This window comes from Bubalus kerabau, chromosome 5, assembly GCF_029407905.1.
Source record: "Bubalus kerabau isolate K-KA32 ecotype Philippines breed swamp buffalo chromosome 5, PCC_UOA_SB_1v2, whole genome shotgun sequence".
In the NCBI taxonomy this organism is placed as follows: domain Eukaryota; kingdom Metazoa; phylum Chordata; class Mammalia; order Artiodactyla; family Bovidae; genus Bubalus; species Bubalus kerabau.
The window spans coordinates 119,908,610-119,935,971 of NC_073628.1; the positions used below are offsets into that span (position 1 = coordinate 119,908,610).

Genomic DNA, 27,362 nt, shown 5'->3' on the forward strand with positions numbered 1-27,362 from the left:
CTGTCAACAACTCCAGCACATAGCTAACTCTTCCATCCTGCCCTGCTCCCCATCACTCCCCTGGAGGCCCTTTCCCAGCCCCACACCATCACAGTGCCTGAAAGCATCCCCACCCTCTTCACCCAACTCTCCTCCCTCTCCTAAACTCTCATTCACACTCCCAAACCCAACACAATGGTCACATTCCCAGCAAAGCTGGTCCCTCAACGGGCCCCCTTGACGGTCCCCCTCCTCATGACGACCAGGTTCCGTGGGTTCTACAGTCACCTTTGTTTCAGCCTCTGAAAGACAACCATCTGGCTATACACGGCAGCTCTCCTGGACCACGGACCCCGCAGCAGTAGGCACCTTTCCTAGATCTCCGAGCGTCTCAGTGCCCAGCACGGGGCCTGAAACAAGGTCATGCTCACACCTGGATTCTGAGGTCTGGGGGCGGGGGGAGGGAGGAACTTGACCTGAAATTCAAAGGGGTCACTGAGGCCAACATGGGTTCTCCCATTTTTGCCCCAAGATAAAGCTCTTTGGCCTGGGACAGGCGTCTCAGTATCTTTTGATGAATAGGCTGATCAACAGCACAGAAATGCAAGATGAATTCTCCCTCATCATCCTCCCATTGGGGACTCCTGTCTCTCCGTACCTTTGAATGCTCTCTGGCTTACCCACCTCTTCAGCCGTCTAAAACATCCCCCAACTGGCCAGGAGGGCTGGTGACTACTCTCTCTTCTTTGCCACAACAAAGTGATGATTATCTCTGGCCTCCGACATCCTTGGGCCAGTGCAAACCTGGAAATCCCAGCAGTGGGGGCTGCTGACCAATGCTGGAGGAACCAATGAACAGTCACAGGGTTGCACATTGTTTTTTAATTTGTTTCACAGCAAGCTCTAGAAGGCAAGTCATTTATCACTTCCCCACCCTGAAACAACAGAGCATGACAGACAGTAGCGGAGGCTGGGATGCCAGCTCTTGCTTCCCAGATCCTGCAGCAGGCCCCGGTGAACAAAGCAAGGCCCAAGCAGTGTGTCCTCTGCAGATGGTAGACGCTTAGTCCACACTCAGCAGCACCAGCACCACTGAAGTCAAGGTTGTCCATCCAGAAGATTCCACCTTGCATCGCAAAATCCAGAGAGGGTTTAACTTCCAGAGGCAGACAGCAGGTGCCATGGCTGGAGGCAAAGTCCTCTGACACTGCCAAGGTCAAATGTCTTGACTTAAGGCTAGGCTAGACGGGAGGGAGGAAGAGTAATGAGGTCAAGGAATCCCTGGACTGCTGAACTGGTGATTTTTTTTTTTTTTAAGAAATGCTGGATCTGCAGTTCACAATGTTCACAACAAAAGAACATTGCTTGGGATTCTAGACCTGAGTGAAGAGAAACAAAGGCTGGGCTGACAGAGCCGGAACTTTATTCACAGTAGAACAGTCCTAAGCTAAAATTCTAGAATTTATCAACAATGTCTTTTAAGAATGAGAATGCATAAACCCACCAGACCAGCTGACAGGGAAAAAGAAAATACACCAATGTTCTCTATTAAACAAAACCACACAAAAATTAATTCAATCTGCCTCCATTTCCACTCCTAATACCTCAGCCACCTCCCACCCTCTTTATAAAAAACAAAAAAACAAAAAAAAAACCCATAAAATTCATGCACACTTGCACACACTCAAATATTCAAGCAAAATACAAAATACCCAAGGAAACCTTAGGAATCACTTAAGTGTTTTTCATTAGCTCCCCAGATGCTCTGTTTTTCTAGACAAAGAATCAAGTTCTGACTGCCATTTCTAAGCAGTAAAAATCAGTGAGCTGAGATCCCCCTCCTCTGTCTCCTGGCTCACTGGTCAATGCAGAAGAACCAACCATATGTCAAGAGGGAAGGCCAAGGCTGGCGTTCTGTGGGGGGAAGCTGCCTGGTTGTCCTGCAGCCGGGGGCCTTCATGGGGAGCAGTCAGCAGTACCCTCATGGGTACACTCAGCAAGGCCACCCTGGGGCTCTGTTCCCAAGCATGAAGCTCGGAGTCCAACACCCAGGACACGGGGAGAGGAGCCGGTGTGGACAGGACGCTTGGGGCGGGGATTTCTGGAGACTGAGTTTTACTGCTTGTGGGCATGAGAACAGATACCTGAAGCAAACCATCATGAGATATCACAGACGGCAGCACTGGAAGAGATGATGTAGTCCAACTCTGCATTTTACATAAAATCCATTTATGGAGAAAGCAGAGAGGTGGTCTGCCCAGGATTGGGACCCTAAGAGCTTCCCTGGGTGTTGGCCTATGTCAATTGATCAGTCCATTGTTTCTAGCCAAGGTCTCTCACCTGAAGTGGAGAATCATTTGTTTCCAGAAGGTTAGACTCTCCCATTCAACAGGCCTGGGAAATGCAGAAAAACCAGGTTCTTGAACCAATAAGTCTACACTGACCACTTCCCAGGAGTGATGAAAGCCTGATGCATCTGTTTCTCTGCCTTATCCTGCAGACTCTCCCCCAACCCCCAATATTTTATAAAAATAAATAATTCAAAGTAGAATGAAAATCCCAGGCAAGGACAGTTGCTGGCCTGAACATGTGCTCTTTCTCTCAACAGACTCATGAAACTCACGCCTGCAATTCACTCCCAGGCTCAGGGGGGATGGGAGAGTCTGACCTGCTGGGGCAGCACATGAACCCCTGGGACAGCAATTACAGACCAGCCCCAGCCCCTTATATATTAAATTTATCTTCATAAATAGAGCATCCCAACTCAAGTGACCATAATAAAGAAAGCCAAAGCTTGAGTGTTTTCTTCAAATAGCTACACACACCCTCAAATATCTATGAAACTATATTCAATATATCCACATGGCAAACTGGACAGCTCTTTATGAGAGCTTCAGTTGTCATGATAGTCAAAGGCCAAGTCTCAGACAGACCCAAATACCCATCCCTGTTGGATAACGGAGACTAAGATGCAAAGCTCACTTTGCAATAAGGCTCATGACAAATACCTTTAAAGAAAAAGCCCGATTAATTTGATTTTTAAATTATTTGATTCCTGCCCTCCCATCCCCCACCACCAAACTTGGAACATACTCAAGTTTTCAAGGTCACATCTATGACATAAAACGGGGCCCACCAGACCACTAGATATGGTCCAGTTGGATAGGCTGCCGGGCCTACCCATTTATTGATGTGACAGCGTTGGTGATCACCTTTCCCTTGAGTGAGCATCTCTGAGCTCTGCTGTTCAACCTTAATGTGGGAACCAGTATCATGGGAAATGAACTAAAGGGCAAGGTGTCTGGGTTGAAGTTCATCCTAATGGTGGCCAGAAAGCCTATCTTCTAGCCATCCTAGAAGATTTGGGTTTAGTTTCCCTATTCTCTTCCCCTGTCAAAAAATATATATCAATTTTGATCAATCACATTAGACTGCTTTGGTTAGGTCACTGTAACCATTAAAAGAAACTGGAGCAAACAGATGGTTGGCCCATTAGGAAAACCAAAGTGTAGTAAGCCCTCCATGGAGCCTTCATAGCTCATCTCTGGAAGGTGTGGTGTCCAGGGAGGCTGGTGGTGGCAGGGCCTCTGTGTTCTTTGCGTTGCGATGGATGCGACTTTGCTTCCGGGATTTCCAGGCATGTGTCCTGTCCCAGTCAGTGGCCACTGTCTCATTGTCCCAGATGGTTGAGGTCTCCGTGTCACTCAGATACCCTGGCTGGCCTGTGTAGTGCGTGGGATAGATGAGCAAGGGTTCTGCAGAGAAGGCTTTCAAGTCCCTGGATTCGTAATGCTCCATGTACTCAGCACTGAAAACAAGAGGCAGACAAGTGGGTGAGGGGGCAGGTCACTCACAGAACAGGGGGAAAAGGTCTTGCTCATTACCTCCTAAATTCTCATGGATTTGATTATTTTTAAAATTGTGTCTTTGTGGAAAACCTTAGCCTACAAACACAACAGATTTTTTTCTTAAGGCTTTCAGATGATTTAAACAAATACACAAAGAAAAAGGTCAGGGTATTTCTGTTAAATTTAGATGGTAGTTTAGTCACTAAATCATGTCCAACACTTGTGGCCCCATGGACTAAAGCCTGCCAGGCTCCTCTGTCCATGGGATTTCCCAGACAAGAATAATGGAGTGGGTTGCCATTTCCTTCTCCAGGGGATCTTCCTGACCCAAGAATTGAACCCGGGTCTCCTGCATTGCAGGCAGATTCTTTACCGATTAAGCTACAAGGGAAGATCCAAATTTAGATAGAGTAGCTTAAAAATGAATTTCAGGTCTTATTCTAAAAATTAAGGTTTAAGCTCTGTTGGACCACAATAATAAATAAAGTGATCACTTTGTAGAAAATGCTTTGATCCTAGATCAGTGAATGACATGGCTGGGAGCTGGAGTGAAGGTGTGAGTGATGTGGTGTAGGCTTGGAGGCACACCAGCTTGGCGTTGCAGTCCAGCAGCCTGTGAGTGTAAATGAAGGGACAAGGAGCCCTCCCTCCCAGGGCTCCTCTGCCGATTACATGAGGTGACGTCTGCTCAGCAGCTAGGTTTCAATTTCCTTTCTATTAAGAGGATGATGGTTGACCTCCATGTTTCTGTTGGGTAGCAGAGATAAAAATCAGTCTCTGACACGTTGTCCGTTTTTACTGAGGACAGGAGACAAAATGAGCAAGATTCAGGACAAGAACATTGAACTGCTACAAAGAAAACCATCTAGGGAGGAGATTACCCAGCAACGAGAGAAGGAGCCAAGGTTAGAACCTGGTCTCCTGCTCCATTAATGAATTTAGGAAGCATCGATCAAGCAGGTAGCATGTGTAGAATTTGGACTAGACTCTAAGGACACAGAGATAAAAGATGGTCCCTGCCTCAGTGGCTCACAGGTTACTGGGGAGACTGACATATAAACCCATCATTTACCATGTTCTTAATACAAGCACTAGGTCCTACTGAACTCCCAGGCTATGGGAACTCTGAGCATCACACTGTCTTCTGTGGATGCCCAGCTCAGAGGCCATCTCCACTCTCCCCAAGCCTCTAACACATCTCTGTGATCATAGGTATCACAATATATCACAATGACTGTTCATGAGTCTGGATTCCTGACTAGCTTGTGAGTCACTGCCTGGCCAACAGTATACACAATGGACTAAGAAACGAACTGAAAAATTTGAGGTGCTTAGGAAGATGGCCTTCATCTTGAGGTGTATGGGTTTATGGAAGTAAGAAAATCAGACGAGAGGACCGAGCATAGTATGTGCAGTTAAGCTGCTGCTGCTGCTGCTGCTAAGTCACTTCAGTCGTGTCCGACTCTGTGCGACCCCATAGATGGCAGCCCACCAGCCTCCCCCGTCCCTGGGATTTTCCAGGCAAGAACACTTGAGTGGGTTGCCATTTCCTTCTCCAATGCATGAAAGTGAAAAAATAAAGTGAAGTTGCTCAGTCGTGTCTGACTCCTAGCGGGTATTAAAGAGGACTCCTATGCGAGACTCACCATTTCTGCCTTATATCCCCTGTTTGTAAAAGGAGGTAATCATTCGAGTTGGCCTCTCTTTGTCATGATTATGGAAAGATCATTTAGGAAAGGAGTACCCCTTTAAAAAATACCAAGTATTACCCAAAATCAAGTAGCATAATTCATGAATGAATTATGTTCAAGGGACAGGTAGGCAGTTCAGGGCAACTCACACAGGATGCTTGTTGTACATGATTGGCAGAAACTCATCCACTGGGAGCATCTTCCCAAAAGGATCTGCTCCAACCAGCTTCTGTGCTCCTTCCAGAGAGATGACATAGCCGAGGGTCCAGTAGGAATAGTCAGCTTCAACCAGATTTACCACGTTGGGCACAGCTTTCTCTGGTTCTTTTACTTGCATCCTCTTCCTACCAATATAACTAAAAGGAAATGGGTGGAGGAGAAAATTCCAATTTGAGTATTAGACATCCATAAGAATGGAGCACAGCTTTGCAGACACTTTTGAAAGCTTGGACCAACTGTGTCTTATTTAAATGTATCACACAACAGGGCACAGCACATCAATCATGGTTGTCACCATCTTGCATCAATTTCAGGCCATTTCTGTGGTTCCACTTATCAAGAGCCCAGCTATCCTTGCCTAGCAGGCTGTTAAGGCCTGAAAGTTGAAATGAAGAGTTTAAAAGATCTTTCAGAAGTTGGAGACAAGATGGTGGAGTAGAAGGACTTGAGCTTACCTCGTCTCACAAAAACACCAATATCACAATTAACTGCTGAATGACTATCGACAAAAAAGACCAGAACCCACCAAAGATATTCTACACCCAAATACAAGGAAGTCACAATGAGATGGAAGGAGGGCACATTCGTGATAGCATCAAATCCTGTACCCACCAGGTGGATGATTCACAAGGGGGAAAATAATTATTTCTCATAAGTTTTCCCACAGGGGCGAGAGTTCTGAAGCACGTGTCAGGCTCCCCAGTCTGGGGGTCTGCCATCAAGAGGAGGAGTCCCTCAGAGCACTCAGCTTTCAAGGCCAGGGTGCTTGATTGCAGGAGCTCCGTAGGAATGGGGGAAACAGAAACTCCACTCCTGGAGGGTACACACAAAGTCTCATGCACAGCAGGACCTGGGCAAAAGCAGTGTGTCTCCTGGCGGGGTGGGGGAGTGGCTATGACTCATTGTGGGGGCCAGGACACTGGGGGCAGACGTACCAGGGAATACTCACCAGTGTGAGCAAGTGAGTATAAATATTATTAAAGAATAATATGTAAAGGAAGAAAAACATGATCATCTCAATATAGTCAGAAAAAAACTGACAAAATTCAACAAAATTCAGACAAAAGTCAGACAAAAGTCAGACAAAATTCAACACTCATTTTTTAAAAAAAAAACAAAACAAAACTCTCCAGAAAGCAGGCACAGAGGAGACCTACTTCAACATAATAAAGGCCAAATATGACAAACCTAGCATCATTCTTAAAGGTGAAACACTGAGAGCATTTCCTCTAAGATCAGGAACAAGACAAGGATGCTCACTCTCACCACTTCTATTCAACAGTTTCAGAAGTCCTCCACAGTGATCAGGGAAGAAAAAGAAACAAAGGGAACTCAAATTAGAAAAGAAGTTAAACTGTCCACTGCTGCAAATGGGATGATACTATACATAAGAAACCCTAAAGACACTACCAAAAACCACTAGAACTCATCAATGAACTTGGTAAAGTTGTAGGATACAAAATTTTTCAAGTCTTTTTACTTAAAAAACTAAAACTAGAACTGCCATATGATCTACTAACCCCACTCCTGAGCATATACCCAGAGAAAACCATAATGTGAAAAGATACACACATCCAGTGTTCATAGCAGCACTATCCATAATAGCCAGGACATGGAAGTAACCTAAATTTCCATCAACAGAGAAATGGATAAAGAAGATGTGGTACATATACACAACGGAACATTACTCAGCCATAAAAAAGAATGAAATAATACTATTTGTAGAATCATGGATGAACTTAAAGATTATTATACTAAGTGAATTAAATCAGACAGAGAGACAACTATCATATGATATCACTAACATGTGGAATCTGAAAAAATGATGCACACAAACTTATTTACAAAATATGTCACAGACTTAGATAACAAACTTAATAGTTACCAAAAGGATAAGGTGTGTGTTGGGGGTGGGGGGGGGGAATAAATTAGGAGGTTGGGATTAGCACATACACACTATTATGTATACAACAGATAATCAACATAGACCTACTATATAGCACAGGGAACTATACTCAAGATATTTTGTAATAACCTATATGGGAAAAGAATCTCAAGTATAAATGAATCACTTTGGTATACACCTGAAACTAACAACATTGTAAATCAACTATACTCCAATATTAAAAAAAAATCTTTAAAAAATTTCATGACAAAAAGCAGATTTTTTTCCGATCATTTCCCAAAGGTAGTGTAGGATTTTCAGCTGTGTTTATAGAGGTTGGAAGGGGACAACAAAGACCAGATGTGAGAATCCCAACTTTGCTTTCAAGTCCCTAGAGCTTCAGTCTGGGGACTTGATATTTTCTGCACAGCTCTCCAAATGCTGGTGGTAAACACAAGAAAGAAAATGCTTTGGAAAAGATATAGTCCAAAGTGAAAGACCTAGGAACTCAAGAGTAGCTCAAGAGTGTTTCCTCTGGGAAAGAATGGATGTCACCACTTGCAAGGTTTGCTTTCCCTCACCCATCTCTGCCCATGCTTCCTCTGGGGTTCTGTCCTCCAGGAACTACTTCTGCAACACAGGATGTACCCTCAACTATTCTCCCCATCCCCAGTCTACCCATGGATCTGTGATCCATTACTTCTGTCTGGAGCCTGGTTGCTTCTGCTTGCCTGGACCAAGTTGAGGAGATCTGGCTTTCTGCCTGTCAGAAAAAGCGGAATTGCTCTAAAAACCATCTCTTTCAATATTTAAGCTATCCTCTTTGTTGAAACATCCTACGATATATAGAATAAGTCTGTGTTCATCTTCATTTCTTCTGGAGATAAATATAGCCACCTCTCAACCGCAGCTTCTTAAAAGCAAAGAGCCTGAATTTCTCTCATGTATCAAGCGAAAGAGAAAATCCTATTGAACGCCTGAATTGTGACCAGAGTGACTGAGGAACTAAGCTTATACTCAATTTGTTATACTAAATGTAAACTGTAATTTTAAAATTGATGATGTGTAAAATATTTTTTCTCTTATTTGAAATGTATTATTTTGGTAGGGCTACAGTTTACTTCAACAGTTGAAAATTTAGCATATGGACTGAGGTGTGTTGTATGCATTAAATACATACTGGATTTTGAAGACTGAATGAAAATAGAATATAGACTAATTCATCAATAGTTTTAAAATACTGATTATATGTTAAAATAATATTTGGATATGTTAGATTAAATAAAATGTATTATTAAAGTTAATTTCACCTATTTTTATCTTTTTAATATGATTACTAGAAAATTTTAAATGATGTGGCTTCCCAGATGGTGCAGTGGTAAAGAAGTCACCTGCCCATTCAGGAGGCACAAGAGATACAGACTTGATCCCTGGGTCGGGAAGATCCTCTGGAGGAGGAAATGGCAACCCACTCCAGTGTTCTTTCATGGAAAATCCCATGGACAGAGGAGCCTGGTGGGCTACAGTCCATGGGGTAGCAAAGAATCAGATATGAGTGAGCACACACAGAAAATTTTAAATGATATGTCTCACATATTTCTATTGGACACGCTGCCCTAGATGATTTCAATGGCTTGTTCTATTTTTCCCTGCTTACTATTTCCTTTTTCTGGAGAAATTTAATATTGCTGTCACAGACAGCCTATATGCTTTCATATTTTGAGTTTAAGTACATTTGCCTTATTCATTTTATAAAGTGAGATGTGAAAAATTGGAAACAGCTATAATTCTTTGTGATTAGATAATAGATTTCAATGGAACACTTGCACTTGATCAGTCATGGAAATTTAGAAAACATCTCCCCAGCTCCATCCCCATATCCTTATCAGAACAATAACTCTTCTTCCTTGGATCCATTGGTACGCTTTCCTAACAATTGCATCAACCAAACCACAGGTGAACAAGAATGTATGTCAACTCTAAGCCTTAGACTCCCCAAGTCCAGTCCTCTGATTCCAAGGCTTAAGTGAAAGTTGCCTTTGTACATGTCACATAAGCATGAAATAGCTTTCAAGCTCCATGCCTCTGGGGCCTTAACCTAGCCTGAGGTGCGAGAACTCCTAGAGGATTCTAGGGACAACGATCAGAAGAGACTGCAGAATCTCATCACATGACTGAGACCCGACAGGAGCCAATCCCTTTATTACATAGTCCTGGGTCTAATTCCCGCGGTTACGGGAGCCATTACTAGGTTTCCTCTGAGCTCAGAACGGTACATTTTCTAAGAGAACAAGTATTCCACCCGAGTGCATAGTTGAGTTTCCCTCCGAGGATGGGAGGAACGGGGACAGCTTGTGGGCTGCAGCTGCTAAAGGAACAGCCTCTGATCTGATGAAATTGCCTTTGACACACAGATGGGAAGTAAATATGACGCTTGGGAACTTTCTGCCTCATTGGAGAGAAGTAAAAAGTGTCATCTCATTGTAAAAACAAAATGAGAGAGAGAGAGAGAGCGCGCTCAGTTCCCAGAGAGAGAGAGAGTGCACACTCAGTTCCCAGAGGTAGCAGGCAACGAGCATTAACTAAATGTCAGTTCAGAGCCAGGACTCCCTTGGTGAGTCTGGTTTTCCTAAGACAGCCTCTGACTCTCCAAACCCAGTTGTCAGTGTTCTCCCTATTTGTACAGCTCCCCTCCCCAACAGGTGCTCTCCCACTGACCTTCCAACCCCCTCTCCTCTCCCGCCCCACACACCATCAGAGACTGCAGAGGAAACCCATCCTCCAGGGAGCTGATGCTCAAGTGTGACACAGGACCCTTGCCCTGGCACAGGTCCTCCCTGGACATGCTCTATGCACCATGCTGCTTCATGGGTGGGTTTCTGCTGCGTTCTCAGGTAAATGCTCATACTGAAAACCCCAGATCTGCAGGCAGATTCCAAGTCTCAAAGAAAAGTCCCATACTTTCTCACCCTGAAGAATATATAGATGCAAAAGTGAAAGTGTTAGTCACTCATTCATGTCTGACTCTTTGCAACCCTGCCAGGCTCCTCTGTCCATGGGATTCTCCAGGCAAGAATACTGGAGTGGGTGGGTAGCCATTCCCTTCCCCAAGGGATCTTCCCTAACGAGGAATCAAAGCCAGATCTCCTGCATTGCAGGTGGGATCTTTACCATCTAAGCCACCAGGGAAGCCCCCAGACCAGTGGGTATCCCCTACTTAATTCTTGTTGCTGGGAACATATATGGAGAGAAAGCCAGGTAAATGGAAGCTTGAGCCCCACCTCCTATGAGTTGGGGCTCTTGGTGCTGAAAGAACTGAAAGAGTTCTCAGTACTCTTAGAAAAGCCTGTTGTCTTGTCACTCACATCAGCTCCCAATCCAGCTGAACTCGATCAATGTCATCCATCAGCTTCATCAGCTTCTTTTTAAATTGATGTTCAAAACGTACGTCGTCCTCAATAACAAGAGTCTTCTCCAGCTCCCGGTCAATTACCTGTAAAGGTCAGGGGGAAGATACCCGATGAAAAGTTGATACTTATTTATCTAATCAAAATAGGTATTAAAAAGTCAAAAGTATAGTAGCACAACACATAATAGCTCATAACTGGAATCTTGGTGAAGGTTCATCAACAGTAAAATGGTCCCACTCTCCTCCCTTCTCATTACAGAACTGCACATCTGAATGAAGCATTATTCACCTCTTTCCAGACAGAGTAGTGGCTAAGGAAGCAGCCGATTTCACCCCTGGTTAGAGGCCTGGAGGAGTAGGGATCTCGATATCCAGGCAGCATTTCAATATTCAGGGCCTTCAGCTGGCTTGTGTTGAGTGCCCTGTAAGATAGAACACGCCCCTAAATTAACACATTGAGAGGTCCCCAACACAGAAGCCAGGAGGGAGAGGTCTGTGTATTCCCCAGGGCCCTTATGCACACTGAGCAGGGCTCCTTAGAAGCTCCTCAGGGTTAATGTGTTATAGCATTATGAGCTTTGTGAAGACAAGATGCGGTCTTATATTTTATGTATCCCTCACAACACCCAATGTAGTTCTAAGTATCATCAGTTTTTTGGCACCTTTGAAAAAGTATTTTCCTAATGAAGGAGAGTGGCTAATAGAAACATTAAATATTATTAAACACTGGAAGGAATGAGGACAGGAAAGAATCATAAGAGGAATTGTACACATGTGTACATCTTTCCTTTGGAGTTAAAAATTAAAATGCAGAGAGAGTCATGTAAGCAAGAGAAGTGACTCACTACAAACAAAGTATTCTCAGTAAGATTAATAGCTGATTCTCATCTGAAACCATGGAGGCCAGAAGGTTGACAAATTCAAAGTGCCGACTCAGAGAGACTCAACCAAGAATGCTGTATCCAGTCAAGCTAGACTTCACAAATGGAAAAACCAGGATGTCCCAGATAAACAAAAACAGCATCACTAGTAGATCTGCTCTACGAGAAATGCTAAAGGGAATCCCTCAGGCTAACATGAAAAGGAACTAGAGAATAACTCAGGCCCACATAAAGAAATGAAAGCATTGGTAAATGGAAGTGCAGGTGTTTGCATTCATGCTAAGTCACATCAGTTGTGTTTGGCTCTTTGTGACCAGATAGACTGCAGCCTGCCAGGCTCTTCTGTACACGAGATTCTTCAGGCAAGAATACTGGAGTGGGTTGCCATGCCCTCCTCCAGGGGATCTTCCCGACCGAGGGACTGAACCCGTGTCTCTTATGTCTCTTGCATTATCAGGCAGGTTCTTTACCACTAGCGTCACCTGGGATAGGTAAACGTAAATAGTGTAAGTATCCTTTTGTTCATAATTTTTTACCTTATCTGATTTAAATTATAGCTGCATAAAGCAGTAAGAGCAAATAATGTATAAAGAGCATATAAAGAAATAATTAGTGTGACCATAGAACAAAGGAAGGGGAAGGAATAAAGCTATATAGCTGTTAAGTTTTTCCTTAGTATTGAAGTTGGTATTTTTTTATTGAGATATAATTGACATATAACATTAGTTTCAGGTGTACAATATAAGGATTCAATATTTTGTACTTTAACATCTTAATTCCTTTGTTTATATTTCAGTATATTTTTAGTTATTAGTGATTGCCCTAGGGATTATAATTAACATCTTAATTTATAGCCATCAAGTTCATATTAATAGTAGGGTCCTAGAAGAAAACAAGGGGATAAGACTCCTTGACTGCTTTGGTGATGATTTCTTGGATTTGACACTGAAATTAAAGGCAACAACAGCAAAATACACATTCTTCAACTGTATGTGCAGCATTCTCTAAGAAAGACCATATGTTAGACTACATAGACCATAAATAAAGCCTCAGTACATTTTAAATGGTTGAATTCATACAAAGTATGTTCTATAACCACAATGAAATTAACAATTGATAGGAAACTTGGAAAATTTACAAATATGTTAAATTAAATAATATACTCCTTGATAGCCAATGAGTCAAAGAAACCACAGAGGAAATGAAAAAATATTTTGAGACAAATGAAAATGAAAACAGCATACCAAGCCTTACAAGATGCACCTAATGCAGTACTTAGGGGGCTAGTTACAGGTACAAATGTCTATGTTTAAAAAAGAGAATCTGAAATAATCTGCTTTTCCATTTTGAGAAACTGAGAAAAGAACAAACTAAATGCAAAGCAAGCAGAAAGAAGGAAATGAATGAAACAGAGAATAGAAAAACTGACAAAAACAAAACCAAAAGTTGGTTCTTTGGAAAAGAACAAAACTGATAACACTTTTAGGCAAATAAAAAGAGTAGACTCAATTATTAAAAATTAAGAATGAAAGAGGGAGCAATCCCTACTGGTCTTGTGGAAATAAAGAGGATTACAAGAAAATACTATGAACAATTATATATCAACAAATTAGATAACCTAGATAAAACGGGCACATTGCTCAAAAGAAACAAACCAACTCAAGAAATAGAAATTCTGAATACCTATAACAGTTAAAGAGGCTGAATTTGTAAAGATAAAAAAAAAAAGTTCCAAAACATGGTCCAGGACCAGATAACTTCAGTAAAGAATTCAGAATTCTGCCAAACATTTAAAGAATTAACACAAATCTTTCAAACCCTTACCAAAAATTCAAGAGGGTGCAATTCCCAACTTATTCTATAAAGTATTATCCTGATACACAACCAGAAAAATATCACAAGAAGATGAGAAACCAATATCGCTTAAGATAAATAGAAAAATACCCAAGAAAATACTAGGAAACAGAATCCAGCTTCGAGAAGAGGAATTATACATCATGGCCAAATGGGATTTATCCCAGGATTGTAAGGTTGTTTAACACTTGGGGAAAAAAAGTGACACATCATTATTAACAGATGAAAATTCCACGATCATCTAAATAGACATGAAACTTGACAAAAATCCTACTGTATATGGATTAACTATTTATATTCCCCCAAATTCACATGTTGATAAGGAGGTGGAGCCGTAGATCCTAAGGTAGAACTTTCGTAAATGAGATTAGTGCCCTTATAAGAAAGCAAAAGCTTGCTTTCTCCCCTCTCTTTGCTCTCTGCCATAGGAGAGTACAGCAAGAGGACAGAGATCATGCTGAGTTGCTAAGTTGGGTCTGACTCTGTGACCCCGTGGACTATAGCCTACCAGGCTTCTCACTCCATGGGATTTCCCAGGCAAGAATACTGGATTGGGTTGCCATTTCCGTCTCCAGGGGATCCTCCTGACCCAGGGATCGAACCTGCAGCTCCTGCATTGGCAGGCGGATTCTTTTACCACTGGGCCACCAGAGAAGCCCACAGGAAGAGGATTGCCATCTACAAAGCAGGACGAGCTCTCTCACCGTAATCTAGCCATGCTGGCACCCTTCTCTGGAACTTCCCAGCCTCTGGAACTTTGACAAATGTCTGTTATTTGAGCCACTTGGTCTATGGTAATTCATTATAGCAGCATACAAACTAAGACACCATTACCCTTTCAAGATAGAAACACTCAACCCAATCAAGGCCATCTGTGAAAACTCCAGAGCCAATTATCCTATTGGTGAAGGACTAAATGTTTCTCCTTAATAACAGGAATAAGCCAAGCCTATCCACTCTTATCATTTCTGTCCAACATTGTGCTTGAGGATTTAGCCAAGGATTACCCCCACAACTTTTTGTTCCTCATCCTTATTCGACAACATCTTGATGCTCATGGGAGTTTCCTCAGTCTCTGGCTGGCTTGACAACTGTTGGGTTGTACCTCCCAGGACTGCAAGCCTTGTAATTTAGTTAACCTTGAGACCAAAGAAAGAACCCAGAGACAGTGACAGAGACATTAATGGTTTATTGGACAGGGGGATCTTACAAGTCTGAAGCCAAAGATCCTGGAGCATGTCATTCTCTTGTGTACAACAGACAAGAGGCCAGACACGGCAGCAGTCTTCACTACTTGGGTGAGAAGGAGGCTACCATTTATAGGGGGCATTAACATCACATTGGTTCATCATTTACCAAGGAAAACAGTGACTGGGGTGGGGGCAAGCACGTGGGCAGTTACTGATTAAGCCCTATAATTAAGAGGGTTGGATAGTCATGTGAGTGAAGCAAGGACTGGTCAAGTAGGAGATGCACAGAGAACAAGAGAGGAGTCATCTTGAATGGCCTGATCATACTTACACACAAACACATTATTAGAAATAATACGTGAGTTCAGCAAGGTTGTACGAACAAGATCAGTATACAAAAATCAACTATTTCTATGCACTTAGCAATCTGCAATATAAAAATGAAATGAAGGAAACAATTCCACTTATCATAACATCAAAAAGAGTAAAATACTTGAGAATAAATTTAACCATATTAATGCAAGATGAGCAAGTAAAAATTACAAAACAACAATCCAAGAATTAAAGATCTAAATAAATGGAAAGATATTCATGATCATGAATTGGAAGACTTCATATTACAAAGAGAGAAGTACTTCTCTCAACTGACCTACAGAGTCAATGCAATTTCTATCAAAATCCAAACTTTTTTGTGGAAAATGGTATGCTAATGCTAAAATTTATACAGAAATCCAAGAGACCTAGAATGGCCTAAACAATCTTGAAAAAGAATAACTAAGTTGAAGGACTTCCTTACACATAAGAAGCTACTGTGGGAAATAAGGATTGGCATACACATCAATGGAACAGAATTGAGAATCCAGCAATAAACCTTTCTATTTAATTAATTTTTGACAAGGTTGCTAAGACAATTCAGTAAAGGAAAGAATAATCTTTTAGCAAATGGTGCAGAGATAAATAGATAACTTTGTACAAAAGAATGAATTGGAAACAAAGAATGAATTGGACCCTTACCTCACATCATATAAAAACTAACTCAAAATAAATCAAAGATCTAATAATGTGTAAGAGATACATATAAAACATAAAACTATGAAACTCTTAGAAGAAAAGACAGAACCAAGTCTTTATGGCTTTGGATTTGGTAACGGATTCTTAGATATGACACCAAAATCACAATCAACAACAAAAATATAAACTGGATGTCATCAAATTAATGTCTGTGTTTCAATGGACACCATCATGAAAGTGAAAAGACAGCTCATAAAACGGGAAAAAATATTTGCAAATTACACATCTGATAAGAGACCTGTATGCAGAGTATATAAAGAACTCTCACACCTCAACTAGTTTTCCTTGGTCCATGTGGTCTATGAAGGAGATTGGGGTTATTAGAGGTATTTGAGACTGTAGTTCCCAAATTCTAGTACATCCAAGAATAGGGTTGCCAGATTTAGCAAGTAAAACATGAAAATATCCAGTCAAATTTATATTTTAGATAAACAGTAATTTTTTAGTATAAGACCCATGCAATGTTTTGGACAAATTTAACTAGGTGTCCTCTATTCTACGTGGCAATCTTACCCAAGAATCACTTTGAGGTTTCTTAAGTGCCGATTCCCAGCCCAGCCCTATAGATCATCGTTCAGTGGCTCTGGGACTTACGAAGCTGCCCTCTTAACCAGCCCCTGGGGACTGTGAAATGGGTGTCCAGGCCACACTTTGAGAAACACTGATGAGATTCTCTAAAAGAGTCATAAAAACTTCCACAAGAGCTTCTAGCCATACTCCTTAGAGTCATTCATATTCCAAATTCATATATAAGATGGAATAGGAGGTTTTGCAAATACCCCTGATGGCTCAGACAGTAAAGAATTTGCTGGCAATGTGGGAGAGCAGGGTTCACTCTCTCGGTATGGAAGATCCCCTGGAAAAGGGAATGGCTACCCACTGCAGTATTCTTGCCTGGAGAATTCCATAGACAGAGGAGCCTGGCGGGCTACAGTCCATGGGATCACAAAAAGTAAGACACGGCTGCTAACATACTCCTTGAAATAATAGAGTGTTAAAGGGCAAAGCAAAACAAAATAACAACATCAATAACAAAAACTCTTGAAGGAATCCAACCAGGTACTGTATGTAAGTTTCCTGCCATGTTCCTGGAAAAAGTGATCAGCCCAGGCAGACTGTGGCAAGCATCTCGTGCAACAGGGCACACAGACTGTTAGGCATTTTTTCCACTTATTTTCTTCAGGTCAAGTCACACAAGGTAAGATGCTTTGCTCTAAATCAGGGTCTGAATGCAACTCTGAACGCATTCCTTCCAAGGCACTACAGGGCTGGCAACCACCACGACCATCGCAAGAACCCCAGAGACAGTGGAAAATCACACCCAGGGCAAGCCTTCAGCATAGCGAAGACCAGAGAGCACAGGATGATGAGTGGATTTCTGCTCTGCTCAGTGAAATTAACATATATAAGCTTCTATGAGTCATAAAGTTTTCCCAAAATAGGCTGCACTGTGAAAGCATGTCTATCTCGCAATGACTGCAGATTCCGCCCACTGGGACTAAACCTCAGTTGGAGAGGGAGTATCTCCACTCCAGCCACAGCGGCAAGGGTTTGAGGAGAAAACTCAACTCACTTTCCATCCACAGCCTCCACAATCTTGACCTCAATCTCCTGTTCATACAGGGTGCGTAACATCCGGTCTCGCCTGTCCTTTCTGCGCTTGAGGTTTATCATAAAAATCTAATACAAGAAGAAAAAAGGAAAAGAAATACAGATTACTCAGTTTTTATTTTAGGCTGTTGAAAAGCAAAGGAAGTATAAGGAACAAAGCTTTAGTTAGAATAAGGAGTGGAAAGGTTAGGGGAAATGGTGAAGATTTATTTGTATTTCATATCGGGTCAAAAAGCTATTCTTCAGGAGGCCAAAGGTGAATTAAACCCAAAACATATGAGACCAAGGGGAAGGAAGAAGTTTGTCAAGTGGCTAGATTTATCAAGACCTAAGTCTGTTAAGTGTTTGCATTGGTCCAATTCCTACACCTCAGTTTCCTCATCTGCAAAATGGAAGTAATACTGGTCCTATCACCTGGGTACAAAATATTAGCTATTCTTGTAATTTATATCCTCTGTAGAAAAATTTAAAGTCATTCCAAGAGTAAGAAAAATCTAGTCTTAACAAATTCCTTTTATTACCAAGAGTTCCAAATCGAATTATTAAGGTCTTAATTTTCATAGCTTCTTTACCAGACCTCTTCAACTCTCTTAGACTTTTTCTGAAACAAGTAAAGAAAAAGGACTCTGCTCTTGGGAGTAGCCCTTTAGGGAGAGTCATAATTTCCATATTACATGGATCTGAGGGAAGTCTTATAGAGAAGACATGTACTGGCCCATGAAGTCTCCAAAATGTGCATTCAGATTGTCCCCCGTGAGGGCTGGGTCTTCCTGCAGCTTCTCACAGTAGCCTTGAAATTCCTGATGACTGCTCTGAACACACACCTATCATGAGGCTGCTACTGGGACTTATACAGATAAGGAGGCTGGTCTGATTATTCCCAGATTTAAGGAGCCACAGAAGAACCCAAAGCCTCACGAAAGTTGTTACAGGTAATGAAGTGCTTTAATAAGGTCCTTTTCTACAAGCAGTAATAAACTCACTTTGTACATTAAACCAGTCTTGAAAGAGAGGGAGACTTCGGTTGCCAGCAAAAAATACTGAATAGCATGGGAAAGGAGAAGCCTGCAGGAATAAGCTGGACAACACTGGCTTCATCCTAAAGACACATCTAGATGACTTTGAGGAAGACATCTAATGGTACAGGGTCCAGTTCCCTTGTTTGTAAAAAGAGGGAGTAGAACAATCTTATCCTTCAAGGCCAATACAGATTAAATTGTCTATAATATGTGGTTTGTGATAAAGTTTGCATTATGTCTAGAATAAAGAAGAAGTCATGTCGTATAAGCAGGCTGGAGTTTTGACTTTACTGAGGGTTAAGCCATGGTTCACACTATCATTCTGAATGGAGCATCAAGATGTTATACGTTTTACCAGATCAAAAGCTGAATTAAGTAAAATTTCAACTCTTCAATATTTTATAAAAATATTCTCACTTCCATCCACTTATACAGCTCAAGGAAAAGAACGGATGGGGGAGCAAGATGTCTTCTTTGAAAAAATCATCCATCTGAATCAGAACAAAGTGGATTAGGTATATCATGATTTTATTACCTCCACTGTTTATCTAACTGTGCAATTCTTTAAAAAAAAAACAAACAATTTCTGTGGTAACTCTATTTGCCCTGTTACTTGGGATTTTATAACAATGAGTTGTGTTCATTTATACGTCATTTTCTTCCTGTTTAGAATCCTACTGTGATGGGAACACGTTCCATCTCCTGATTTTAAGGCTATGGGAAGGAATGGGCATTTCCTCATGTGTACACATGGAGCTACCTGAGGTCATGCCAGGAGAGCAAAACGAAACAAAAAACTAACAGAAATACAACAAAAAGTCCCCTCAGACCCAAGACCTCTAGTCTGGGAAGACTTTGGTAAATAATAATCCCATCCGGGTCCTGCCGGGACAAGTGCAATAAAAACTGCAGCTCTGAAGGGCAAACACAGACGGCTCGCTCATATTAGTGAAGAGTAAACAGGCAAAAGCCACCCAGCCAAACGCAGCCCAGACACCCCAACAAGGTCACAGAGTACAGGGAAGGTCGAAAAAGCCCTGAAATCCCCTTTTCTACTATCCTATCTCTGTTCCAGAGAGATGACTGCCAGGGCTCAGGAGAGCAGAGTCCCCGTGTCTGTATCTCGGTAGAGTTGGCCTTTTTCAGAAGGCTTCTAAAAGTGACCCAGTCCTCGCAAATGGAAGACCAGAGCTAGAAGATCCTGCTTTTGTCCCATGGTATTTGCTCTGATTTGATCCTCATTGGAATGTGTTTATAAAGGGAAAAATGAATATACACAAAGACCCTTGGGTTCTTTTACCTGGAGACATGAGAGTTAGTGAGAGCTGCAGAAAAGGAGAGCTGTAAGTAATATGTGGAAGCCAGTTCAGTATCTGGGGTGGGCCAACCTTTCTGAAGCCCTGACTGTTTATAAAACTATCTACACTTTAATTCTTCTCTACTTTAGTCTAATTCATCTCTATTACACTTAAAACCATCTAATCTCATCTTGCCCTCTGCAGAAATAGCATGATAGTTTCTAACTCCTTTCCAATTAATATTCATGAAATACTCCTTTCCATTTCTGAAATCTGCCAACAAATAAATTTTACAGACTAACCCCCAACTTCCAGTTCCTGCAGGAATTTAAGATGGCTGTACTTTGGAGACCCATATGACATAGTACAGGGAGATAAACAAGGCATTTTCTTTCAGTGAATCAGTGGCAAGGAGCATCGAGCACAAAGTTTGGCTTATAACATATCGCAAATTCATGGAAAAGTTCCATCGTAGTTTGTGGATTCCCAAGGCACTGTCCTAGCCTCCAAATCATCAAGTTCCTGAACATGGATCAGCAGTTATGTGACCTGAGGGACCCATGAAGGATTCAGTGATTTTGGAGTCACAATTCTGGTTCTGCTGAGCATATCATTAAGACAGGCATCTTGTTACATTTCTGCTCAATCGTTATACAATTAAAGTGTAATAATAAATATAGCCCTTGGAGCATTATTATGAAGTTCTTGCCTGCTACAAAAACAAATTTTAGAATGGGTTTCTTTTTTCTCTTTTCCTTTGTCCTCTAAACCCTGCCCTCAAATTTTTCCCATGGAAGAACTGCAAAGAGAAAATAAAGCAAAGAATGTTCCAGAATGGTTTCCACTTACTCAGAATAAAGTTAAAGTCCTCTAATACCTAAAACATATATCTTCTTTACCTTACCCTTGAATCTTGATAAAACATGGCAATATCTGCTCTTAGAAAATATGACTTTCATGCCTAATTAGTAACATCTTTCTGACTCAGTGATCAATTCACTTTACCATAATGTTCCTTTTTAAAGATAAGTGAATAACGCACAACAAAAATTGAGAACCTTTTCCAAGTTTCTTTTCAGCAGCCAAGCTGATCTGGCTGACTCAGACATGTGCCCAGGCTTGTTCTGATATAAACATATAAACACGATGTATACATGTGCACACAAACACAGACACCTTGCCTACCTCATCAAATCCCATCTTGTCTGGATATTTAGGGACAACTGAGACAAACTGGGAAGGTTCCATTGGAGGACCGTCAACTGGAAGACACAAGAAACATGCAGAGTGCTTTGTTAGTGAGAGTTTCAGAGAACAGCATCTCATTCACAGCCTGACCTCTGGAAACACAACCTGCATGGTCAGGGTAGGGAATAACTTCTCAGTAGTTTTCCAGAGTTAAGTGGCTACACAAGAACCCCAATGGTCACTGTGTGGGTTTTGAGAGCACTTGTTTTTATGCAGATTGCAACATTTGCTCCATTTCCCTTAAGGCCTATTTTTAAGAATATATGAAGGATAGTTTTAAAGATTTTTATTGGGGTATAGCCGATTAACAACATTGTAATAGTTTCAGGTGGACAGCAAAGGGACTCGGCCATACATATACATGTATCCATTCTTCCCCCAAATCCCCTCCCTATAGTCTGCCATATAACATTGGGCAGAGTACCATGTGCCATAGGGTAGGTCCTTGTTGGTTATCCATTTTAAAAATAGCAGTGCATACATGTCCGTTCCAAACTTGGAAGGACATTCAGGGTAATGATTAAGGGTGAAGGCTCTTGGAGTCAGATGATCTGGGTCTAAACTTTGGTCTGTGAAGGTCTGGAGCAGATAGGTGACCTCTCTAAGTTTGTTTCTTTCTTTGCATGTAAAATCAGGATAATAAAAGTGCATATCTTGGAGTGTTAGAAAATTTAAATGAGACCTACATGCAAAGCACTAACCACAGTAAATCAACACAGTGAATGCTCAGTAACTCCCAGTTACTACTCATAGTGACCCGTGATGACAGAACTCAGAAATAGGCTAGACTTTTTCTAAAGAATGCTTTTTTTTCTATACATTTGAAATTGTAAAACTCTGGGACTACTTTTTTTTCTTTCATCCAGGCAAGTTTAGCTATAGGTACTCAAAAGATCCTTTATTTTAACATGGACAGGCTCCTCTGTCTATGGAATTCTCCAGACAAGAACATTCGAGTGGGTTGCCATTTCCTTCTCCAGGGGATCTCCCAGACCCAGAGATGGAACTCATGTCTCCTGCATTGCAGACGGATTCTTTACCATCTGAGCCACCAGGGAAGCCCCTGACTAACACACACCTCCAAGGGTCAGGCCACATCCCAGAACTTGGTACAGGGCTTACAACGAAGTTTCCAGATGGGAGGAGTGTCACATCTCAAGTGATAAAAGTTTTCTTTATTTCATATTTCAAAAAAGCTTTATTTAGAAAAGCTTATATATATATATGTTTTAAAGGTTAGAAATAATATTGATTAAAGAGCCCAAGAAGATCTTGAAGATTTTTGGTATGCATAAAGTCAAAGTACTCACTTGGTTTTCCTTGAAGACGTAATACAAAGAAAATGCTACATGAGAGCAGGTAAATGGGTTATTGTTGACGGCCATTGCTACTGTCTATCAATATCCATTCCCCTCTATTTCAGGTATATGAAAGGGGCTTTTTCACCTTGAAGTTAGTCATGGCCATATGAGTTGCTGCTATTCAGATCTACAAACTCTCCTCCCATGCTCCCTACTCAGCCCCACCACAATGATCTTAGTAGCCAATGTTGATATGGAGAAGGCATAATTTGAAGCAGCCTAGAATGGGGTTGCACAGAGTCGGATATGACTGAAGCGACTTAGCAGCAGCAGCAGCAGAATGAAGTGCCGGAGAAGGCAATGGCAACCCACTTCAGTGTTCTTGCCTGGAGAACCCCAGAGACAGGGAAGCCTGGTGGGCTGCCGTCTCTGGGGTCGCACAGAGTCAGACACGACTGAAGTGACTTAGCAGCAGCAACAGCAGAATGAGGTGCCAACACGTGGAAATGAGATTTCAGCATTCTCTATGAGATATCCCAGCATAACTTCAGCTGTCCTGATTGAGATGCTGTCCAAAGAATATTTTTTGTTTCACTCACCCTTTATTGGGATATTAAAGAGGAACCATGATATCCAGTTTCTCTTATGATCAAGTCATGTGAAACTGTAGAAACTAGTGAAACAGATTTCCTAAGCCAAACACAAGAGATGATCTTATTATTTCAAACCTGACCCTTACCATCACATTTCTATGAGTAAATAGTGAGTGTGTTTCTGTTTCCATTAGCAGCCCAGAACATTTTGGTTCTTCCTGCTCCACCCAACTCTGTTAATTGCTTTTAAAATCAACAAATGTTGATTGCAGGGTCACTGTGTACAGGGTTAGGTTTTACAAGCAAAAAATCTTAACATACCAACTCCTTCCCGTTCATGTTGTTTGAGGAGCTGTCTAGCCCTCCCTCCCTGGGCCTTAGACTTGAGAGGAGGGTAAATTTTGGTCTCCCTGTTGGTCTCTGTTGGTCTCCATTTGGGTGCCTGGCTTTAACGTTTCAGCTGAAGAGTCTGCTTTTAGCCACTTTGCTTCCATTAAACATGGGTAGTCATTGTGTGCACAGGACAAGTATCCCCCCAAAAGCCACAAGCGGCTGGTCCTGAAAGCCACCATTGAGCAGAAATATGAGACACAGGTCTGGGTTTTGTAGCTGAAGGTAGAGTTAAGCCATAGGGACAAACAGGAGACGATATTAATTAGACCTAAAAGGTGACCATGTGGGGAGAAGGGATGCCTCTTTGCTGTCATCAGACATCCCAGCTTCTGTTCTGGGTCATTTCTGACTCCATCAACCACAGTTAATTCAGTCCCTCATTGAATCCCTCCCTATACGTCCTCAGCGAACCGCCACCAGGTGGGATGTGCCTCAGTGGTGCCTGAATTGTTTCCAGATTTAGGAATAACAATAATAGCTATTGCTATAGCGATCTTATTACCCACTGCACTCTGGGCTACACTCTTGATATATATATTCACATTTATTTAATCTTCACAACATGTTCCACAGGCCAGGTCCCTATTTTTACAGATAGGCAAACAAAGGCTTAAATAACATGCCTAAGGTCACAGAGCTGATAGAGCTGGTATTTGACCCGAGTCAGTCTGACTCCTGCACATGAACCCTTCACTCCCACTCTACCCTGCCCCCAAAGCTAGACCTTGATAGCCACTGGCCTCAAGTTGGCCTTGGGCAATGGGGCTGAGCTCGAAGAAGCTCAGTTGGTAAGACCTCGCTCCTGGGTGACCACCACGTGTTGCTCTTTCTGTCATCTACACCGGAACAAACTCCACCCAAAGAACAGAGCACCAGCCCAGTCATGCCCAGAAAAACATTTGCAAGATTGTGCTAGGACCAAATTCTAACACTTCTTTATAGTTTTTCCTGGACTTCTTCCATGGCTGCAGCCACCCCCCTAGCTCAGGTCCTCACTCACATGTCTGGGCTGTTTTAACACCTTTCAAATGGCAACCCACTCCAGTAGTCTTGCCTGGAAAATCCCATGGATGGAGGAGCCTGGTAGGATGCAGTCCATGGGGTCTCGAAGAGTCGGACACGACTGAGCGACTTCACTTTCACTTTTCACTTTTATGCATTGGAGAAGGAAATGCAACCCACTCCAGTGTTCTTGCCTGGGGAATCCCAGGGACGGCGGACCCTGGTGGGCTGCCTACTCTGGGGTCGCACAGAGTCGGACACGACTGAAGCGACTTAGCAGCAGCAGCAACAGCAAACACTTGTATGCTCTTTGTCTTGCTCGTTACAACTCATTATGCACACTGTGGCAAAAACAATCTTCTTCCTTAGGCACTTCTCTGTTCTTGACCATACAGTCACGCTTGGCATTTAGGTGCTTTACAATTTGTTAAGTGATTTGTTAAGGATTTCCCTGGAGCTCAAACAGTATAGTATCTGCCTGTGATGCAGGAGGCCAGGGTTTGATCCCTGGGTCGGGAAGATCTTCTGGGGAAGGGAATGGCAATCCACTTCAGTATTCTTGCCTGGAGAATTCCATGGACAGGGAAGCCTGGTGGGCTACAGTCCACGGGGTCGCAAAGAGCTGGACACGACTGAAGCAACTAACACACACAAGTGATTTCCTAGTCACCAGGTCATTTTATCTTAACTTTTACTGGGGGCTGGGTGTGCTGTTTGGGGCTTCCCATTGGCTAGTGGTAAAGAACCTGCCTGTCAGTGCAGGAGATGTAAGAGACTCAGGTTTGATCCCAGGGTTGGGAAGATCCTCTGGAGGAGGGCATGGCAACCCAGTCCAGTATTCTTGCCTGGAGAATCCCATGGACAGAGGAGCCTGGTGGGTTTCAGTCCATAGGGTCGCAAAGGGTCAGACACAACAGAGCAACTGAGCATCCATGCTTGTACTCTTTGTCTTGATAGATGTAAAAACTGAGATCAGGACTCCCAGACAGAATCTTGCCAGAGTTCAAATAGTGAGTGACTGGCAGAGCTGGAACTCAGTTTTTAGATCTTTTGACTTCAGATGCAATATTTTAAACAATATTTACATGACGTTCTGTTGCCTCAAAATGTCATTACTGAGAAGAGGCACCTAAGCTAGCCCATTGCCTCATGCTGATTTGTCCAACCAATCTTCTCATGCCTCACAACCTGTTTTCTACTATCCCCTTGACAAGATTGAGCCTCTGGTCATATGTCCCTCAATTTTCTATCCAACTCCCACTGTACTAAATGAGCAAATACATGACGGTGATGGTCAGTGCTTTTAGAAGTGTTAGCTGTTGTTTTTACACACTGTCTCCACCCAATCCAAACTCTTCTACTCTGATCTCTAGAAACTCCAGTCTGAAATTCATAAACTCACTGATATCTTCAGTCCCTTCACTTTTTCTGAATGTCTCTTTGGGTTTTTGTTTTGACCAAGACTTGGCTTTCCTTTGAGGTCACTGCCTCCCTTTCAGCTGTTGGTGTGAAAGCTGATTTTCCTCATGTCCTCCAACTCACTCCAACCGGTTTCTCTTTTATTCTTCAAAAACCCCAGCTTCTCTGAAGCCTGTTGCAGGGCTCTGTACCTCCTATTCATGCTCCCTCAGCCACTGGCTCCCAGTCTCACTACCCCGCCACCACTCTTAGAAACAGCATCCACATGGTGATCCAACAACCAACAATCCAGCACCAGCGATCATTCTTCCAGTGGCCCACCACATTGTCTGCATCCATCACACCCTTTTTGTTGTCACTCCCATCAGTACCCAACCTAGATTTCATGGTCTACAGCTCTAACCATCCCTTGGAAGGACCCTTCATTCTCTTCCACTGATCTTGCTTGGTAAAACTCCAATCCTGGTTAAACCCAACTGTTCTCTTCCCACCAAGAACACTGAAGAGAGAAATTCACACTGTTGTGTTGACTGAGTGACTTCAAAATTACAACCACAGATGTCAAATTGGCACTCGATACTGCCAAATGATGCAATTATGCTGCCACAGTAAACTTACTTTCCCACTCTCTGAGAGGTCTATTTTATGCCTTGTCCTCTCTCCTGAAATCTTCAACACCTGTCTTGAGCTGATGACTGGATCACATATGTAACTGAGAAAATGTTTAAAGCCCAGTTAGACCCAGCTTTCCCTTCCACATCAAACCCAGCTGCCTCTCTGCCTACATACCCTGCCTTCCCGTCTGCTACAGTATCCCTGTTCTATCTAGAACTTGTTTTCTCAAGGGCCTTAAATTATCTTCTTTTCTACATCATTAAATTCTCACTATGTTTTGGACTTTTCTCATTAGTATTCTCATTCTTATTAACAAACAAGTTAAAATCTGATCCTAAAAAATAAAAAAAAACTTAAAAGACAAAACACAATGAAACAAAACAGCCTCTTCCCTTGATTTTTCACTCTTTTACAGACACTACCCTATTTCTCTATCTCCCATGCCAACAAGAGTCCACTTTTTCATCTCCCCCTGGCTCTCTCTTCAGCCCACTCCAATGACTTTTGTCCTCATTGCACTGAAGTAGTTCTTATCAAGGTCATCACAGATCTCTATCTGAGAGAACCAGTGATCAGTTCCCTATCCTCATTTTACTTGACTTCTCAAAAGCAGCTGGTTCCTTCTTGAAACACTGGCTGTGTGTCTCCCCCCGGGATCTGTCCTCCACCCTGTCCTCTTCCTCCTCTATGCTCTCCAGCCAAGCAAGTTCACACTGTTCCATGGCTTCGAATGTCTTTTTAATGCTGATGACTCTCAAGTGTCTGTTTCCAACTGGAGTCTCTTCCCTGAAGTCTAGACTCACATATTCAAGTGTCTCCTAATCTCTCCATTCAGA

The 27,362-nt window shown here is 42.3% G+C and overlaps 1 protein-coding gene across 2 annotated transcripts in view; it reads right to left on the minus strand.

Annotated features, from left to right (window-relative positions):
- Positions 1-240: 240 nt before the first annotated feature.
- COLGALT2 (collagen beta(1-O)galactosyltransferase 2) overlaps positions 241-27,362 on the minus strand; it is a 122,169-nt gene continuing 95,047 nt past the window's right edge. For both annotated transcript variants that reach the window (XM_055582914.1, XM_055582915.1), the window contains exons 7-12: positions 21,141-21,217; positions 17,601-17,707; positions 11,321-11,453; positions 10,988-11,115; positions 5,668-5,874; positions 241-3,787 (exon numbers count right to left, since the gene is read on the minus strand). In XM_055582914.1, coding sequence (XP_055438889.1) covers positions 3,511-3,787; positions 5,668-5,874; positions 10,988-11,115; positions 11,321-11,453; positions 17,601-17,707; positions 21,141-21,217 — 929 coding nt within the window. In that variant the 3' untranslated portion in view covers positions 241-3,510. The remainder of the gene's footprint in view (positions 3,788-5,667; positions 5,875-10,987; positions 11,116-11,320; positions 11,454-17,600; positions 17,708-21,140; positions 21,218-27,362) is intronic.